At 41.4% G+C, this 20,887-nt stretch overlaps 1 protein-coding gene across 3 annotated transcripts in view; it reads right to left on the reverse strand.

Annotated features, from left to right (window-relative positions):
• Pcca (propionyl-CoA carboxylase subunit alpha) overlaps window positions 1–20,887 on the reverse strand; it is a 359,494-nt gene that overhangs the window by 166,426 nt on the left and 172,181 nt on the right. For all 3 annotated transcript variants that reach the window (XM_052732382.1, XM_052732381.1, XM_052732383.1), the window contains 4 exons: window positions 19,893–19,961; window positions 17,971–18,046; window positions 10,427–10,537; window positions 6,703–6,805 (listed from right to left, as the gene is read on the reverse strand). In XM_052732382.1, coding sequence (XP_052588342.1) covers window positions 6,703–6,805; window positions 10,427–10,537; window positions 17,971–18,046; window positions 19,893–19,961 — 359 coding nt within the window. The remainder of the gene's footprint in view (window positions 1–6,702; window positions 6,806–10,426; window positions 10,538–17,970; window positions 18,047–19,892; window positions 19,962–20,887) is intronic.

The raw sequence follows: 20,887 nt of genomic DNA on the forward strand, positions 1-20,887 counted from the left end.
AAAAAGCCAGTTGGGGAGGAAAGGCTTTCTTTGGCTTACACTTCTGTGGTGATATGGTGTTTCCCCAATATATCGTGCATCCTAATAACCTTATCTGGGGTCAGAGAACAGAACAGCCACTAGACAGACATAGAAAATGGTGGCACTCACACCTTTAATCGTAGCATTCCAGGGGCAGAGATCCATCCGGATCTCTGTGAGTTCAAAGCCACACTAGAAACAATTAGGCGTGGTAACAAGAGCCTTTAATCCCCGGAAGTGATGGCAGGAAGCAGAAAGGTATATAAGGCATGAGGAACATTAACTAGGCTGGTTAAGCTTTCAGGCTTTCAAGAAGCAGTTCAGTTGAGATCCATTTGGATGAGGACTCTGAGGCTTCCAGTCTGAGGAAACAGGATCAGCTGAGGAATTGGCAAGGTGAGGTGGCTGTGGCTTGTTCTGCTTCTCTGATCTTACAGCATTCACCCCAATACCTGGCTTCAGGATTGATTTTATTAATAAGACCTTTTAGAGATTCCTGCTACACACTTCCACGTCAGTTTCATGGAATAAAGTGAGGACAGGAACTCACACAGGGCAGGAAACTGGAGGCAGGAGCTGGTACAGAGGGCATGGAGGAGTGCTGCTTACTGACTTGCTCCCCATAACTTGCTCACCCTGCTTTCTTACAGAACCCAAGACCACCAGCCCAGGGATGGCACCACCCAAAATGGGTTGAGTCTGCCCCCATTGATAGCTAATTAAGAAAATGCCCTACACCAAGAACTTATGGAGGCATTTTCTTAATTAAAGTTCCTTCTTTCAGATGACTCTAGCTTGTGTCAAGTCGACATAAAACTATCCAGCACAACATGGAAGGGAGAAAGGAGGGAGGGAGGGAGGAGGGAGGGAGGAGGGAGGGAGAAAGAACAAAGGAGGAGGGAAGGAGGGAGGGAGGATTGCTTTAGTTGATTATTCAGTACATGTTCCTCACACACCACAAAAAGTTAGTTCAAAAAAAAAGTCATCAAACTGATGTGGAGGCTCATATCTATTATAATCCCAGAAACAGGAGGACTGCTGTGAGTTCAAGAGCAGCCTGGACTACATAGCCAGTACCAGACCTGCCAGGATTCTACAGCAAGACTGTGGCTCAAAATAAAACAAAAACATATGGGAAAGGGGCTTCTCATATCCAATACTCTTGGCAAGAACTGGTTTAGGTGCTGACACACGGTTGTATTCTGAGGAATTAGAAGTCAGTACCAGGGTAACTTCTGGGAAAACTGCCCAGTTCTCCCCACCTTCTTACAGATGGCATAATCCTTTAAACCTGACCTCACAGACCTGGCTCCTGGAGCTTCTTCTACCACCTTATGATACATAAGCACAGGACAGGACCACCATAGAGAAATGGCCTTAGCTAACCCACACTCTGCACTGTCCTTTCCTAGCCTCCTGTTCTTGCTCAGTGACATGTTCAGGGCATCTGTCTGGATCAGGACTTCTGTTGTACATAGAAGCTTCTAGGTGATTTGAGATGTCAATGAAAAGTGCTCACTCTGGACTGTACAGACCTTCTTTGGGGTCACCAGCCAGCTCCCAGATCATGACACAGACTTATTAGTTATGAATGCTTGGCCTTAGCTTATACTTGTCCCACTAGCTCTTATAACTTAAATTAACCTGTTTCTCTTCATCTACAGTTTGCCTCGGGGCTTTTTACTTTTCTTTCATTCTGTATGTCCTAACCCATGTCTGGTTGGCTGGCTCTGGGTGTCTCCTTCTCTTTCTCCTTTGTTCTCTCCTCTCTGTCCTTCTCTTTTTCCTCTTGAGCCTAGATTCCTCCTCCTACTTATTCTTTCTGCCTGCCAGCCCTGCCTATCCCTCTACTGCCTAGCTAGTTCAACTTTTAATTAGACCAACCAGGTACCTTAGGCAGGAAGAGCAACATATCTTTACATCGTTGTACAAATGCAGCATAAACAAATGTGATACATCTTTGCCTAGTTAAAGTAATAGTCCACAATGTTGGACTTTTTAAGATTAGGAATAATTATTACAGGAGAAATACAGTCAAGAAGCAGGCAAACTTACAGAAATGGGGGGACAGTATGGTGGATCTGGGGCAGGAGAGGGGAGTTTATTATTGGATACAGACTTTCAGTTCTACAAGATGAAGAAGCTCTAGGGCTGCTGCAAACACTGTTGTTAGAATTGATACTGCAGACCTCTACACTTGGAAACAGCTACAGTGGTAAATTCTGCTGTTTAACACAAATGAAAATACCATTTGTTCTCACCTCTCTTCCTCTCCCCCTCCCTCCTTCCTTCTCCCCTCCCTCTCTCAACAGGGTCTCACTATGTAGTTCTAGGCAACCTGTTACTCACTACGTAGCCTATACTATGCTCAAACTCATAGCAATCCTTCTACCCCACCCTCCCAAGTGATGGGATTAAAAGTCTGAACTACCATGCCTGAACTCATTAGTTCTCTTTATCATCAACAATCATTAAGTAAATTCCAAATGAATTAAAGAGTTAAACTATGCTAATTTTTCTAATTGTTCCCTTATAAAATAGATTCTGAGTGCACCTTCTGGTGAGCTGTTAAAAAAAAAAAGTTGGTTGCCATAGGGTTGGTTTCTCTATTGCTGTTGATAAAATACCGAGACTAAATGCAATTTGGGGAGGGAAGGGTTTGTTTCACCTTATAGCTTATAGTCAGTCCATCGTCAGAAAGTCAGGGCAGGAACTTGAGGCAGGAACCAGGAGGCAGGAATTGAAGCAGATGCCATGAAAGAGTATTGCTTACAGGCTTGCTCCCCATGGCCTGCTGAACTTATTTTCTTATACCATCTAATATCACAGGCCCAGTGGGCTGGGCCCACCCACATCAATCATTCATCAAGCAAATGTCCCACAGGCTTGCCCCCAGGTCAATCTGACAGAGACATTTCCTCAATTAAGGTTCCCTCTTCCCAAGTGATTCTAGCCTATGTCAAGCAAAAGGGCAAAGGAGGAAAAGCAAGTGAACAAAATAAGGCCAATGAAATTTAGTTAATTTCTATGTATCTGCAATAATAGTACTTCTATAAGCCTAGAGTCAGCATTTACTCTCAAAGACCTTGAGATATATGCAATGTGTGAAAACAGATAACACTGCCCTTGCCCCTTACAGCATGGCTTAGGCCTGAGGACTACCTCTAAAGGGGAACAGGGCTAGGGCTCTCTCTTCACCTGCCTCTTCCTCACTCTTAAGAACACCAAGCATGCTTTCTACTCAGGGAAGAGAGAGCTGGCCACCAAGCCACTAACCCTCTATAAGTTACATGGCTTAGCAGAAAACCCAGGTGACAGCTTCAGAGCTACAAACCTTATGAAAGATGAATTACAGAGAAATGCTGCTGCCAGAGGGGTGGAAATAGGACAGTTCTCTGAAGGCAGGTGGGCCTCCTCACCAGCATCTGAGAAGCCTGAGGGGCAGAGCTGGCCTGCCCAGGGTAAGGTAAGTTCCACTGACTGCTCCACAAGCTGGATTTTGAGCTGAGGAGAGCAAGTATTTTGAGCATATATAAACATTACCAAAAGGGACTAAGGGATTGTCATTGTTATTTTTCCTTCTAACAATTATTAGTTAGTACAACAAATTACTATACCAAACCACCATGCCAGTAAAATCATGTCAGATCCACATAAGAGAAAGTGTTCCTTCAACAGAACTTTAATATTCACCTCTGCTAATTAAGTATTTTTATTTCTAACTTTATTTTGGATCTAGGGACAGTGCTCCAGGCCTCAGCTCTGAGTGACTGACACCCCCAAGCCCCACAGTGTTACACAGTAAACCTGTGTGTGTGTAAGAGTTGTGTTCTGCACACTTACAGGCGTCCCAAGAAGCATACTATTGTCTCTGACATTAACTTGCCTTTTTTTCCCCAGAAATGCCCTCTATCACTTTACTATCTAAATACTATGGTACATAGCAATGTCTTTTTCCAAGTCATAAATGATGAAAGAGTAAAAACCACAGAGAAATTGGGAAAATAAGATCAGCAGCCAAAACAAGCAAGCCAGAGGAAGGGCTGTGAGCTACTGGTTTGGAAGCGAAAACACTGCATGGTGGAGCCACACCTGGAGGGTGACATGCCACTCCATTCCCAAGCCAATCATAAAAACAGTCTCAGAAGCCAGGCTGTGAAGGTTCAAATAGCAGACCTAAGCTTGGAGGGGGCATCAGGCCCCTCCATAGCAAACTTGTAACTGTAGAGAGCCTCTGTTGTTAATGGTGGTGACAGTTTAAGAGCATTTTTGGCCTAAGTAAGTGGTAAGTTCCACAGAAAATCAACTCACTAAAAAGGAACAATTACTTGTCCCATGGGAAATATACATATTCACAATTATCTGCATAACAACTCTAATCTATGTATTTCACTTATGTGATTCTTCCCACTTATAAAAAGACAATGAGTTCAACAATATGACATGTAAAGTTATAAAAGTAGCAATGATGAAATTTACAATTTGGGGTAGAAATTCTGCAGAAGTCAAGCACAAAGGAAGATAGCCACTGAAGGCAGCACCAAATCGAGGTGAGGCAACCGAACTTTCTGACAGAGACACTTGGCACATACGTCTCCGGGGGCATAAGCCACACAGGAGCAGCATTTCTTTGAAGTACACAAGTAAAACTTGTCTATTTGTGCCTGGAAATTTCCCTTAAAACGCTAACAACTGGGGCAGGTGGGTAATGCATAGACGGGAAATGAGGGGGGTACTTTTTTATGACTATGGAAGCTGAGTAATGATTAGATGGGGCTCTACCTACTATCATAAATTGCAGATGTTTAAATACCTCTAAAACTTAACTTTTCCAAAGAATCGTTAGTAATCACAATATAATATTGTAGTTTTTTAATCAAAAAAGATTAAGAGCTGAAAATATAGCTCTGGCGCTGGACTTAAAGCTTGAACTGCAAAAAAAAAAAAAAAACAAAAAAAACAAAAAACAAAGCACAAGGAGCTGCCTGTCAACTGTGTTACTAGGATGACTCTAATTATGCAAAATGTACCACCCCCCCCAAAAAAAAAATTAAAAAAAAACACTGCAATGTTTCTGTGACTGCTAACAAAGTCCGGGATTAACCCAATTTTCACTTTTCATACTTTCAGTCCTCTTCAGAGTCTGACACAGAATAAACGAGCATATTTATTTCCTTTAAATAAAAGCCAACACAACTCCTAAAAGCCACATCATTTCACGTTTAACTACTTAGAACTTCTGAGGTAACAGCAATCCAAATAGTAGGAGAATGAGGGCAGAAATATTACAGTCATTTAAAAAGTAACCACAAACAACATGAGGTTAAGACTCTCTCCTGAGCACACCCCCTGCTGGAGCAGCACAGGCCCACAGAACCCAGCGGAGCAGGGCTGCCCAGATGAAAAGGGCCATTGTGTTCACAAAGCACATAGCTTTGCAACACATGAGGCTGCTGAGCACGTCAAATACGGCCAGCGTGATGGAGAAAGTAGGTTTTCAGTTTAATCTTAAGAGCACATGTGGCTCCTAACTTCCATACTAGACTGCAGGGCAACCAAGGAGAGTAGTCATCATATTCATGGCTCTGCTGACCACGCTCCCTCTCCTGCCATTCATCTGTAGTTTACTGAACCATTGCCACAACCCCTCTCTCCAAATAGCTACTGAATCATTACTTCTAAAAAGATTGTACACTGAGCTTCTAGCACTTTCTATGAAGAAGTAGCATAAATGAACCCCATTAAGTACTAAGATGTAACTGCACACAACTTTGATACTTGTCTCCTTTCTCAGAGGCACCCTGATCAGTGCTGAACAGAGCTGTTTGGTCACCTATCACCACCCCACGCTCTCATTGTTCCTCTTGCAGAAAAGCAAAAAGAAAGTATAATAGTGCAGTTTTAGCAACACCACAGCTTTCCTTATAAGGTTACTCTAGCAAGCATAGCTTTATAATCAATGACCCCATCGCTGAAAAACAGCATTGCCCATGAGATTTTTGTGCTTATGCTAGCAGAAGGTGTGTTTCCCCTTTCACCTGGGTCACCAGAAAGTTGAAAGTTATCCTTGGGTTACAGATAACCATCTCATGGTGTTAACCCCACCCTTCAGCTTCCAATTTCTGACATGTGTGTTTTAACCACTGAGATTGCTTCACTAATGCTAATAGTGAACATTTTTTCAAGACCAGCAAATTAATAAAATAGAAATAACCAATGCAAACTAAGCTGAACAAAATTCCCAGAAAATATCAGAGTGGCTTCTTACCTCTACTGATGTCTAAATCAGACAGCTAAGATACTCTTTTCCAAGTTAAAAAAAGGAAGGAAGGAAGGAAGGAAGGAAGGAAGGAAGGAAGGAAGGAAGGAAGGAAGGAAGGAAGGAAGGAAGAAAGGAAAAGAAAGGAGAAAGGGAAAGGAAAGGAAAGGAAAGGAAAGGAGAAAGGAAAGGGAAGGGAAGGGAAGGAAAGGAAAGAAAAAAGGAAAGGAAAAAAAGGAAAGGAAGAGAAAGGAAAGGAGACTAATGTATTCACAGCACCACACTGTGTCTACTGTGAGTTTACTGTGCTTCCCCAAAGACCCTGAGAAGATCAAGAGCCAAGACCTTTTGTTGTGCTTTTGTTGCCATGTTTCTATGCAGAAAAGACAATCATGAGTATTTTCTACCCATTCACTTCATACCTTGAGTGCTCTTGAAAGTGCTGTGCTCGTAACTGGGATGCCACAAACAACGATGATGCTATGGCCAATAACTGGTTTCTCTCACTCTGTGTTAACGTGTGTCCTGTAGGAAATCAATCCATCAGTCATATCTGTAATGTCAACATCTGCACTTCCTCTTACAGTCATTAGTCAATCAGACAAGCACTCCACCAGACATCTATTTGGAGTCAGCATTATATAAGAAGCAGGTTAAAGGGTGTAAGAAAGCTCCACAAGAAAGAAACCCTGAGCTTTGCTCACTCAAAGCTCACTGACGAACACAGGGAAAGAGACTGTTTTGTTTTCAAAGTTTATTAATTTTCCAACTAGAATTCTCTGGTCATAGATTTACAAATACCAGAATAATGACATTATTGAAAGCAAATTTCTAGTTATCATTTAACACTTATTTTTACACAAACCATGATTTAATTTTCAGTGGAAGCTTCTTGTCTAAGCAACTATATTTCAAACTTATTCATTTATACTGGAGAACAAGAAATTACTGACTTTTCTAAAGCTCTGACTGCATACCAACACCTTTTATTCTAAAAGTTTGAGTAGACAATTCCAAAATTCATAGTCTGGCTACTCTGCAATGTGAACAATAAAGTGTTAAGGGCATATGTACTGAAGGTGGCCAAAATCTCTCCGGAGCAACTAGCAGAAAGGTTGACTGATACATGGTTGATCCCTCCCCTGTACCTTACCACCAGTCTTGTTTATCTGAACTCTGAAGTACATGAAAGTGCTATGTTTATTGAATCTTTTAGAGAAAGAAACTTAACTGTTTAGATAAAAATACTATTAAAATAATAAAACCAGGGCATCTGAGCTGGCTCAATGGTTAAGAGCATACATGGCTCTTGAGAGTTTGTTTCCCAGCACCCAAGTCCAACAGCTCAAAACTCTTATTTTTATTATTTTAAATTATGTGTAGGAGTGTGTCTGCATGTGGGTATGTGCACATGAATGCAGGTGCCCATGTGCAGGTGCCCATGGAGGCCAGAGGCATTGGGCTCCCTGAAGCTGGAGATATAAACAGTTATAAGCCACTGAAATGGGTGGTAAGAATTGAACTTGGGTCCTCCGGAAGAAGAGCAAGTATTCTTAACTGCTGAACATCTCTCCAGCCCCAGGAAAGAGATTTAAATAGGTCTTCAGAACAAAACAATAAATGGGAAAGCCAGACACAAAGAGCTCTCTAGGAACCACACCAGCTCCTCACACTTGCTTCTTGTCCTCACTCCCATCCATAAGTTTGTTTCTAAAGAAAGTGAGGATAAAAGGCCAAAGTTCCAGCCTCTATAGAAGCAGACTGATGCCAGTCAGGGGCATGGACAAGGCCATGTTTTTCTAGCATGAAGGATTCAAAGAAAATGAAAGCATGCTTCTCCTGCCTTTATGTATATAGTCAGAACTTGAAGGCAGATCAACCAACTGATTAGTCAATCAATAAATCAACAAATTTCTCGCCCTCACAATTTCTCTCCACACCAAAATTCAGTTGGCCCCAGGAACAGTGGTCTAGCTCCTGGCAGGCCTCACATGCCTGACTGCCTTGCAGCAGGTAACTGCTGCACTGGTAGAATTGTTCAGGAATCTATGGGTATCGAAGCAGGCGTCAGGCACTGCAGGGTCTGTAGTTAGCACACCACTTGAGAGCTGACGCAACCACAGTCCGCTGCTAGTCCTGTGACAGCAGACAACCACACGGCACAGTAGGTACAACTGGAGTTCTGAACAAAGAATATCCAGTGGGCACACAAATTTATTTGAAAGAAATAAAGTAGTTTGAACATTATTTCTAAAACTCACTCAGAATAAACTAAAAATACTAAGAATTTAAATATAAATACTTTTCAAGATCTGTAGCACATTCTCTACAAAAAGGTAATTCACAAAATAGAAGGGTATGGAAAACCCAAGTGATAAATCCCTTTTTGGGACAAATCCCAGACACTGAATGAACTGTAACACAACATGGGAGCTCACACCTGATTCTAGGATTCCAGAGACACCACTCATTGACCTCATAAACCACAACCTTGTGGGTCACGTCACGTCCCTGATCTTCTCCTGACACTGGAGCAGGGAAGAAAAGGCCCACATAATCCACAGCTATGCATACATTCTATATGAGGTGGATCACAGAAAAGAGACCCAGACATCCCAAAACAAACACCTAGAAGAAGAATTCTTCAAGTGTGGCTCAGGGATGACTTGGGACCCTAGGAGTCCTGCACAGGCCAGCAAGACTAGAGCAATTTTCCTGTTTTCTTTTTATTGACCTTCATTTTCAGGGAGAAGTATTTCTGCATTTCTTCCTGGGGTCTACTACTGGTTCCAGACCCCAGGACACAGAATGCTCCCATGTCAACACCAAATGGATTTACTTACAGTTATTTACAAATGAACCAATGAGTATGTTCCAATTCCTCAGTAACATACAAAGATCAGTAGATACATTAAGCTCTTTGGAGCAAAAGAGAACTAATGGTCCTCAGACTTCATGGGGCACCTCTGTAGCAGGCTCTGAAATCTATCCTCAGCAGCACACAAAAGAGAGAATATGATAACACATATGCATACTTCATATATTCAATCAAATTCATAAAAAAAAATCAGTAACTTCCCAAAGGAAAATAGATAATTCTGATATTGTTTTTAAAGGGGCTTGAAGTTAAAGTGTTACAAGGTACTAGAGAAACAAATACAAAATGCTCATATCTGGTCAATTGAAATTATAGTTCTTAAAATAGCTCCTTCATTTTTTCCTTTAGTTTCAAATCAAAGAAAATTTGCTTTTTAATATTCAAATTTAAAAAGTCAACAATTCTTATGTATCCTATTTTTAAATTTTAGATTCAATTATTTCAAAGTTCAAATCTAAGAACCTTTTATAAAAGTGCCCTCAGTTACAAATAGATTTGAGAAAATAAACATATATAATAGAAAATCTTAATGTAGTCATAGAGACAGGCACTTGCCTATGAACAGTGCCGAGGAGATCAGGCCAGATGGGAAACAGATGGGTAACCCCACAGGGCATAGCGACCTGGCCCCAAACATATTGAGAAGGTCCTGGACTTGCTTCATTTGCCACTTCCTGATGTCTCTCAGGCACATACATCAAACAGTCAAAGATGATGGCTTAACATAGCTAAGATCTGCTCTGGGGGGAAACTGGGGCAGGTGAAACCACTGTCTGAAGGAGAGGAGATGGTGGCCACTCAGAGAAGGAAATCTGGCATGAAATCACCTCAGGGAATAACATGGGAGTGTTGTGGAATATTACTTTAATTACATAAAGATGTGTTACATTCGTTTATGTTGTCGAATATTACTTTCAACTCTGTAAAGGTGTGTTACATTTGTTTATGCTGCATTTGTTTAATGATGTTAAGATGTGTTGCTTTGCCTGCCTAAGGCACCTGATTGGTCTAATAAAAAGCTGAACGGCCAATAGCTAGGCAGTAGAGGGATAGGCAGGGCTGGCAGGCAGAGAGAATAGGGAAGGGGAGGGGAGGGAAGAGGAGAGGAGGGTCAAGAATACTCCAAAAAGCTAATACATTAAGTGGAACCGACGCCAAGGAACCTTCAGTCATAAAAGAAAAGCTATGTGTTGCAATTAAGAACAAAAATAACCTGACATAACAAACTTCTGAGAACGAAACAGTTCAGCACATACATACACACATACCTTTGAAGCCATCAGGATACACATCAGAGAGAAATTTGGTGCTGATGTCCCCTTTCACAAAGCGTGCATTGATTATCACCTCACGAAGCAAGGGGATGTTGTGTGTAACACCTAAAAACAAAAGTTGAAGCTAAATTGGAGAACAATGAGTCAGGCAACAATCTAACTTTGGGAGGGCTGAGGGAATTGACAAAATGCCTGCCATACAAACGTAAGGACCTCAGTTTCACTCCCATGTGAAAAATGCAGAGGATAGCTGTGTATACCTGTATGCCAGTGTTGGGCAAAGACAGGAGGATCACTTCCTGGAGCTTGCTGTCCAGGCAGTCTAGTCAAATCAGTGAGCTCTAGGTTAGTGAGAGACCCCGGAGAGCTACTAAGAAAGATACCAGCATTGGCCTGTGATGTACACACACACACACACTCTGTCTCTCTCCCTTTGTCTAAGAATAACTCAATTACTTGTCTCCTTAGCTAATAAAAATATTAAAACAAAAACAAAGCAAAACCTACCCACTCAGACTCCATTTTCCACCCTTCTTGCAGCTAAGCATGACAACAAATTCCTAAGCAAGGGAATGCAAGTTGAAGTGATGTGTTCAACACTTTTCTTTCATTTCCTCCTCTTAGGGGCTTCCTGATGTGGCAGGAATTTCACTTTGGCAATGTAAATGAAGTAGATCAAGCCCTAGTCTGTTTATCTGTCTGTGTGAGCATGTTTATCCCCTTAAACAATCTCACTATCTGGAAGGACCAATAAACTCATTACATAAAAACCAAGTATATTTCCATAGTATCCATACCACTGTATCGAGACACCTTGGTTACAGCAGGTTACCATGAACACAAAGTTCACATATGAGGACACAGGTTTATCATTCTGAAATAACTATCCATCCCTAGGCTAATTAATATTAACAACTTACTATATCCTCCTGGGCATTTTTTCTATGCATCTCTTTATTCTAGACCACATTATCAACCTATATAAACATGTTACCATCTCTGTTTCCAAATTCACAAAATACTGTATATCTCAACTGTATAAAATCAAATTCTTAAATCATCCCACCTACCTCAAACACTTATATCAAGTTCCAGAATTCTACTACGAATGTTATTCCTTTATATAAAAATTCCACAGATAGAGTTATCCTATTTAGAGGGTTGCAAAATAAATAACCTTTGCATTACATGTCTGTGAGAAATGTACCCTATCCCAACCTTGCTTTGCAAGCAACAATTTAGCTGATGGCCAAAAATTACTGCTTCCAAGGGCTTTATATTAACAGGCAAAGAATACCGAAAATCAACTACATGCCTGAAGCACAGACATATTAGACATATATAAGGACCTTTAGTAAACAAACAAATACTTTCATTACTTAGGTAAAAGAAGGTCTATGATGTGTCTGATGACATAATGAATAACCAATGAAAACAAGGGGACATTCATCTACAAGTAGGCAGCATTTGATAAGATGCTTAGAGAGACAAACAAAGGGGCAAGAACTTTAAAATCTTCTTGAAAAGGGTCGTGATATGAAAGGAGGATCAGCAACTGGATCGTGTATTACAAATGGACAAAATCAAAGCACTTTTGAAAAAGGGATCTCATCTGCCAGAGAGAGGTGCTGTGCATAGGAAATGACCACAACAAGGTTTCTAAGAGAAAGGTGAAGCAAGATGTGGGGATGGAAACTTGAGGTCTGGATATTAGAAGGAATTTTACCTGTTTTGAGAATTTTTCACATGGCTGGAGAGATGGCTTAGTAGTTAAGAACACTTGTTGCTCTTGCAGAAGGTACAGGTTCAATTCCCAGCACCCATATGGTGGCTCACAACCACCCAAAACTCCAGTTCCAGGCAGACTGGTGCCCTCTTCTGACTCCATGAGCACAAGACATATACATGGTGCACATACATACATACATACAAGCAAAACACTCATATATAGAGAATAAGATAGATAATTTTTAAAAATCAAAGATTTTCACTGTTGTACAAAGCAAATGGTTGCCAGTGGGCATTTGTGTGGAGAAGACTGAAAGGAAGGCAATCCAGCCAAAGAGGAGGAGACACAGTCAAATGCAGCTGAAAATCCAATGCAGCAGTCAAGGTCCAACAGGCCCCAGAAAAAAAGTCACTGTGCCTTCAGAAAAATGAGAGAACAGTGGGGAGAAGCAGAGTAAAGCTGGTAGGTTTACACATCACGAGGAGACTGCACAGGGAGAGGGTGAAGGTGGGAAACACGTCGTTTACAACCGCACAATGGAAACCGCCCAGGCTGTGCTCCACAGCAAAGGGCTGACAGTGTCTGTGGAGAGCATGAGTGGGACCTCAGAGAGTGATGGATTTAGCCACAAACTGAGTGGCTAGGCTGATGTCAAGGGAAGGATGTGAGTCAGAATGTCCTGATCTCTGGGTCTACAGGGGAACAGAGGATGCCTCAGCTGACATGGAAAGGACAAGGGGAAACACTTGTCTCCCTCTGAGCAAGGCAGATAGATGCCTGTAAGAAACAGGCTGGAGCTGTCTGAGGGATTCCCACTCCAGTCCATGACAGGTAAAAGGGTCTCAAGACCTGTCCAGGGCCACCAACAGGAAGGAAGCAAAACAGCAGGAGAAGCAGCAGACTCAGGCAGGATGGAATCAACCCACACACTACCACGGGTATTACAATAACCAAGTGTGCAAGAAATAACACCCTATGGGAGGGCCAACGTCAGAAGACTAAGGTGCAGCAGTGATTTAATTCAAAGAGAGAAAAATGATTGTTCTTACGTGAAAATTAATGACTCAGTTAATCCATTCATAAGACACCTTCCCCAACCTGCTATTGAAATAGTAGATAAGTTAGTGAGACAGTCTAACTCCTACGATATTGCTCCAGTTAGTAAAATAAAATTAATATTTGCCTACATATGTAATATTTCACAGTTAGCTTTACTGAGTTTCCCTTTACAGCCTAGTCCTGGTAGAGGTTTCTCATCCCTCCATACTGCCAATACCCAAACAGCACAATCTGCCTTCAGCAAATATAACACGGCTTAAAGATGCAGTTTATAATTTGGACAAGATAAAGTTACTTTCTGATACCCAAAATATTGAAATAAATGCAAGTAACAGGGTAAATGCTGCAATGGCACTTCATTCCATATTCATAGTTGAAAAGGGGGTGTTCGTTTTAGAAAAGGTAACCCAAAAGGATTGTGAACAAATATTACTTAAATTTAGGATATTAAACAGCAGCGTGAAACACACACATGGGCACCTGCTCTTCTTACAGCTGACTCTCTTTCATCCCCTCCCTCTGTCCTCAGGCTCCTGTGGCTTTCCTGTCACGTGTGTCCTTTGTACTCTCCCCCCATCCCCTCAGAACTTCTTTTTACACTCTCTTGGTCTCCTTTCTGACTTCACCCACATTTACACCTGTTTATAAACACACACACACACACACACACACACACACACACACACACACACGCATACACACACTACAAACTAGGGTGGTTGTGATCATATCAATGAGAAGACAAGGTTGGTGTCTTTCTGAGTCTGGGTCACCTTGCTTAATATAATTCTTTCCGACCCCATCCATTTTTTTGAAATTTTCATAATTTCATTTTTCTTTACAGCAGAGTAAAATTCTATTGTGTCTATATGCCACACTTTCAATACACATTCATCTATTGATGGGGCATCTAGGCTGCTTCCATTCTATTGAAGAATTTTTTTGAAATCTTTCTACTTATATAATAAATACAACATGAAAAAGACTTAGATTTCACTAAGTAATGTTTCAAGAATAAAATTAAAACTCAAATACATTTGTCCTTAAAGTTCTCTGAGTAGCATACCACATACAGATATGGGAAATCAAGTCACCAGCTATTTTGGTTCTCTAAGGCACACAGTAAAGTGCACTTCCCTTTCCACGTATGGCTGACAGCACCGCTAGCGCCCAGGAACTAGTGCCCAGGAACGAATTCTAAAGCCCAAACAGGAATAATCAGGAAACCGTTCCGCACATAGAAAGCTCGAAACAGCAGATGGAAGGAATGATCCATATGAGAGGTACCACTGTGCATTTAGTTTGCTGTCTTTCCTGTCCCAGGAAAGACAATGCCATTTGAGTAAGTCCCTGTATAAACAGTAGGCGGACAGTAGAGTATTCTTTCAGAGTTAGTTTATAGCCTCACTAATATTATTAATCACATAATCATAAAAATTAAGAGTGAGAGTTTCAGATTGGGAATTGGGGTGACCTGTGCCAGAGTTCACCAGATCCCATCTGCATGGGAAATCATGACCAGGCCACAGAGGGAGGCCTCAGGAGCAGTCTTCTGACTGCCTGCTGGTTCCAAAACAGCAGGCCAGACACTAGCTGTGCACTCCACCAGGATCAAACAGAGGCTGAGGCCAATGCTTCTTTCCTGGGGACTTGGAATTTAAGTTTAATCTAGGTATACTATGCTCTAAAATTTCTCTACTTTCACAAATGTTCAAGTAATTTGGTGGGGTGGGGGGCAGGGGGGAATCCACATTTGACCAATGAAGCAGTTACTTAGCAATACAGTAAATTCTTCTTCCTTTCCTGCCCTTTACAAAACAGTTTTAAAACACACCCATCCTTTAGAATTCACCAGGTAAATAAGTAAATACCAAAGGTAATAGTAGGGAGCAGGGAGGGAGCCTTTTATTTTAAAAAACAACAACAACAAAAACAACTTATTCTGTAATAATTTCAGAATCTTCAAAAGTTGACAAACTAATACAGATAATTATTGTTCACCCTTGACCCAGGCTCTGAGTCTGTGGTAGTCTCTGTACGCATAGACCACAGACCACACACACCATTTTCTAATGTAAATACTTGAAGGTAAGTTGAAGACAGGACAGCTTCTAAATATCATCCTGTACATTTCCTAAGAAGAGAAGTTTCTTTTGCAAACAAGTGTCTATCTAATCTACAGACATTACTCAAACTTCCCCAGTTGTCCTACTTATGACTTTTACTACAAAAGAAAGCCTTTTTCCTGGTCCAGGATCTAGTGCCAAACCCTCGCACTGGCTGGTCTGTGCCTCTGGTTTGCTTTGATCTAGATAAGCTGCTGCCTTCTCTTTGTGTTTATTGACCTTGACACCTTTGAAGATCAGAAGCCATTTATTTTGTTGATTGTCTTTCAGGTTGGTATGTCTGGTGTTTCCTCATGATTATATTCAGTCTACCCATTTTCAGTTGTGTGCCTGCATGCATGTGTGTGTGGGTGTATGGGTGTGCATGTGTGTCACAAATGATCATAACAAGAGGTGCAGGACAGGAGTGAGCCCTGGCTGCTGGGTAAGGTTGCAAGCATGAAGCAGTTCCCATGTTGCTTATTAAGTGTATTATGGAGGGGTGCCAAGAAATTATGAAAAGAGTTGTTTCTCTATTTTCCCCATTAACTTCAGTATCTACTGATTTTCTTATATTTTATATTCTCAGTATAGTGCTTTTTCTACATCTATTGGTTTAAAATCTATGTGAAGGAGCCATGCCATCTCCTTCATTTATCCAACCCAAATATTTCCAGCTCCTGACTCTTACTTCAGCTACAGGCTGTAAGTTAACTGCTGGCACTACTTCCTGTGTGGCAGACTCTGAGTTTGACCAGTGGAGGCCTCTTCAAGCAGCTCCTGTGTCTTCCTAATAGATCTGCTTTTGAAGTTTTCCTTGGTTTGTTTGTTTTACAGTTTGTACAGGGTGTCACACTGTAGCCAAAACTGGCCTGGAACTGTCACACACCAGTCCTTCTGCCTCAGCCTACCAAGTAAGCGGAGTCCAGGTGAGTGCTGGGATGACAGGTGTGGATTTCACCTGTCCTGACTGCACTCTTCCAGCACAGCTTTCCCCTCTTACATTGGCGGTTCAGGCTCATCTTATGCTCTTCCTGAAGCCAAAGCCTGGACACATTTAGTAAACTGAGTGGACAGAAGCCAAGCATACTCTATACAGGACTGTCATCCTACAACAGTTGCTGTCCCCAAAGTGCCAACAGTGCCCAAATTCAGACCCTTCAGCTAGAGAATGTACATATGGTGTGTGTATACATGGGTACATACACACACATGCACACACCTTTACATAGTCCTCAGTTTATATTAAAGCCCAAGAGTTCCCACGGATACCTTCAGACTCAGCTTCAAACCACACACAGGGTTCTTTCCACCCCAGGCATTCATTCCCACATCTGTTACTGCCTTTCTGACAAGGAGAAACTCGGTTCTTATTATCCACAATACATGTATTTAATTCCTCATTTCCAGAATGTACATAAATTCGTTTCAGACCTGTTAAAGCATCAACTATGAAAAACAAACATCCTAATTAGAGTTTAATATTTATTTAGACGTATTTTCTCTTTAGCCTAGGGATATGTACAGTAAATACACAACTTTCTGGGTTAGCTCTCCCCACACTCTCACCCTTTTGCAGGATTGTATGACTCATCTGAAATGGGTCCCATTAGTTGTTAGTATTCCATTTTGAGTCTTACTTACGAAACACTAATTAGTCCAGTTTCAAAAATAGTCACAGAGTCTCTACCTTTATCTCATTTACTTGGTTCCAATCCCCTGCTCATTTCCACCATACCCACTCCACTTCCTGCCAATCTTGTGTCTTTATTCAGATGTCTGTATGCACACATATATGTGTGTACCTACAGAGGCCAGAAGAGGACGTCAGACCCCCTGGAGCTTGAGTTAGGAGTGGTTGTGAGCCACCTGATGTAGATGCTGAACCCAAACTCGGGTCCCCTGGAAGAGCAGAGGCCAAAAATGATCCAGCACCCAGGCTTGCCTAGAGGATGTTCTTAGACCCTCACTGGCCATTCAAGATTATAATGTACACTTGAATCTGATAGCAAAGCTCTTTTCATTACTAACACAAAGTTGGTACTTATATTTAGTATATAATTTTCTCCTCAAAGTGGGTAAGAATAACCACTTTACAGACTCAAGTACAAGAGTGGCTTCTGTTTCAGGCAGCACCCCACTCAGAACCGAGGACAGAGACCCAGGGAAGAAAACTGCACTTTCCAGCAAACTACCTACCTCTTTTCCACGCAGAAGCCAAGAGCTGTTCTCCCAGACCCTGAATTAATCAAATGTAAGCAAGGCCCTGTGTCCATTTGCACATGTCTGTAAGTTTCGTACTTCTGACCCAAAAATTCACAGACAGTGACACAGCAAACTCACTCTCCACCTATGCGGGATAGTGGTTCCTCACAGTCTCCCACACTACACACAATATACAAGTAAGAGATACCAGGAGTCCTTCAGAGGAGTGAGCTGTGTCCCATGTTCAATTAAATGACGTGGACTGCGGAGAGTCAAACACCTGTGCCTGGTGTCAGTGTCCAACTTATTCATACTTTTCTCATCTTCATTTAAGCACAGTAAGCAATTATTTTGTGGAATTCCCTAAGTACAAAGCCTCACGCTGTTCACTCGACAGGATGCCACACATAGTAACAGAACAGCAAATGTGTATATTTTACCTCGGATCACGTAATTATCCAGTGCGTCTTCCATCCTCTTCAGTGCTTCTGTTCTATCAGACCCATATGTGATTAGCTACAAGCAAATAAACAAAACTGTATAAAGAGCCGGCCACACTGAGTGACTAGGCCTCATAAAGGTTGAATATTTCCTAACACAGTCACCAATGTGTCTTTTCAATTTCCACAGCAGTCCAATTTTTTCATACAAAATGTCAAGATTTCTTTGAATAAACAAATGAGAACCAACCCATCTCAGATGTTTCCACGACATGTCACTGTGATAGTAAAGAAAGATTTGAAAACTGGAAACAAGCACAGAAGAAAAATGGAGGAGAGGAGGGAACAGAGCCTGAAGAACTGACCAGCCCAGCAGCACATGGCACAGTGTGGGGCTAGGGATGAAGTCTCTAATATCCCTGGTTTTCTAGGCTTCCAAGTTTGATTTCCTAAACAACTAAAACTTTTGTAACTTTCAAAAGAGCCAGTATGAAAGTGAAAGAAAAGGCTAGACTGTCCTTAAAATTAGTGTCTCCCATAGCCTAACACAAAAGCTGAAGGTGCTGGTTGAAACAAGGAAGGCCATTTTTCTGCATGAATCTGTGTCTTCTTATATGGGATCTCTAAAATTAAAAAAAAAAAAAGACCTTGACAATATATATTAAGGCTTTTTAAATGCATATCAACAAATTATAGGCCGTAATTATTTTAGTAAATTTTATACGCTCTTTAATATAAACCCAGTTTGCCACATGGTGGCATATACCTTTAAGGCCAGCACTTAGGAGGCAGAAGCAGACAGATCTCTGTGAGTTTGAGGCCAGTCTGGTTTACAAAGCATGTTCCAGGTCATCCAGCTACATAGTAAGACACTGTCTCAGAAAAAAAATAATAAATTTTACACATATAATTCATCTAGAAAATTTGTAGGGCATTTTTCTGAATGGAAGAACATTCATCTAAAAAAGAAACAGCAAGTTTGAAAATTAATTTGTAATATTTTGTGTATTTTTACTTTCAAAGTGTGTTTCTCTAATAATTAAAGCATCTAAGATTTCTTTTAAGAATATTAATGGTAAAAATAAGTGAAAAAATTGTGAAGATAAAAAATGGCTTGTTTCTTCAGCTACAACTACATAAGAAAGCACTTTGGGAACCAGGGGTGTGGTTCACGGCAGAGTGTTGGACAAACTCGCATGATCCCTGTTTGATCCCCAGCACAAAACTAACAGAAAACCTGAAGATAATCAGTCCTTGAGATAAAGTTATTGTTTCAGAGACAAGGGGTTTTTAAATAAAATCCAAAGTTTATATATTGCAGCATTTTACAATTTATGAAGTCTTAAGATTTTAGAAGTTCATGATTTTTTACTTTACTCTGCTAAGTTAAAGTTTAAAAAAACACATAGGCCAAATCTTATTGTACATTTTTCTATAAAAGTTAACTGGGTCAGGTGGTGACTTGGTGGTGGGGAACCTGACTGGGACGCACCAGGCTCTGGGTTCCAGCCATAGTGTAAACAACCAAAGTCAAATCCACTCAAGCTGTCATGTAGAAAACCTTCCAAGGTCAAGAGCACTCTTAACAAATACGGCCTATAGGCCCAGTTCTCCACAGAACCTGCCACTTACACCACCCGTTTTTGGAAGGGCAAAACCAACCTAGTTCCTCTCATCGCAACAGGCTGAGCTGCCTGTGGTTAAAATGGGTGCTGTGCACATGCACCGGAGCAGTGCCGGTGACTGTGTGACTCAACTACGGCTGAGGGAGCCCTACAAAGCCATGAGATAACTGTTCTCACTTTCATATATTGTTTTCTGGTTTGTTTAATTACAGCACATTGTTAAGAAAAAGGCTCAACTTCTGATTCCTTAATTAAATATGTGTACTGTTTCAAAGAAAATAAAGAAATGGAACTAACTTTTGATATCATAGGGTCATAATAGATGCTGATATCACTTCCTGGTTGGATGCCACTGTCAACTCGGACCTGAGAAAGAAAAGAAAAAGTACATAACTTCATATTGGGCAGATTTGTTTCATTTAACCACAAGCTACTTTTCCATGGAGAAAAGGGATAATAAAGTTTCAGTCTCAACATCCCTGCCTCTGGAAAACTGAAAACAACCCAGACACATAATGATATTTATCTCTTAATATACACTATGGCATACAACCTTTGTTCTTTCACTTAAAAAAAGAAACTGGAAGGAGGGAGGCTTCATACATCCCTACGCTAGGGTGCACCTGCTACTGGCTGCAGCATGTTGGGATGATTCCCCACTAAAGCCCCCTCCCCAGAGAGCACTGGGGAGGCCATAGCTGTTCCTCCTCCTCTTCACAGGCCCTCTGAGCCATAGGAACTGGTCAGGCTTTCAAGTCTGCAACACTTTTCCTCGTTTGCCTCATCTCCTCAACTGTGAATGCTATTTTCTGATACTTTTGGTCCCCAGAGGCCTTGTGTTTACACAGCTTTCCACAAGGCTCTGCTCTGTGAGGATGCAAGCTCCAATTAGAGTTTGTATTCTGCACTTTTCATCTTAGGCAGGACCAGCACAGGTTCAAAATATCCTTTTGAAGCCCCTGGTTGCTGCTAACCAGCCAACAAGTTAGTTAGTGCATCACTGACTCTTGTTTTCCTCTCCCAGCTTGAGGCCAGCAGCACAGCAAGGTTGGCCATGTAAAACTCTGAATGAGCATCTGCCAAGGACAGGGCATTTGTTAGATTTATTGTGACCAAGTTTTGGATCTGAAGGATTTAGATGCTAATCAAAATATTTAAGACTGGGAGGCATCATATCCTAGGGCTTAGGATGGAAGAATTTAATCGAAGCTTCCAAAACAGCAGGGCTGTAGTGTCCAACATTGTGAGGGGTAGAAAGAGAAGACAGGAAGCTCTGTCACCTATGAGAAGGA

The sequence above is a fragment of the Peromyscus californicus genome, unplaced genomic scaffold, assembly GCF_007827085.1.
Source record: "Peromyscus californicus insignis strain IS unplaced genomic scaffold, ASM782708v3 Scaffold_12__1_contigs__length_115047231, whole genome shotgun sequence".
Lineage (NCBI taxonomy): Eukaryota > Metazoa > Chordata > Mammalia > Rodentia > Cricetidae > Peromyscus > Peromyscus californicus.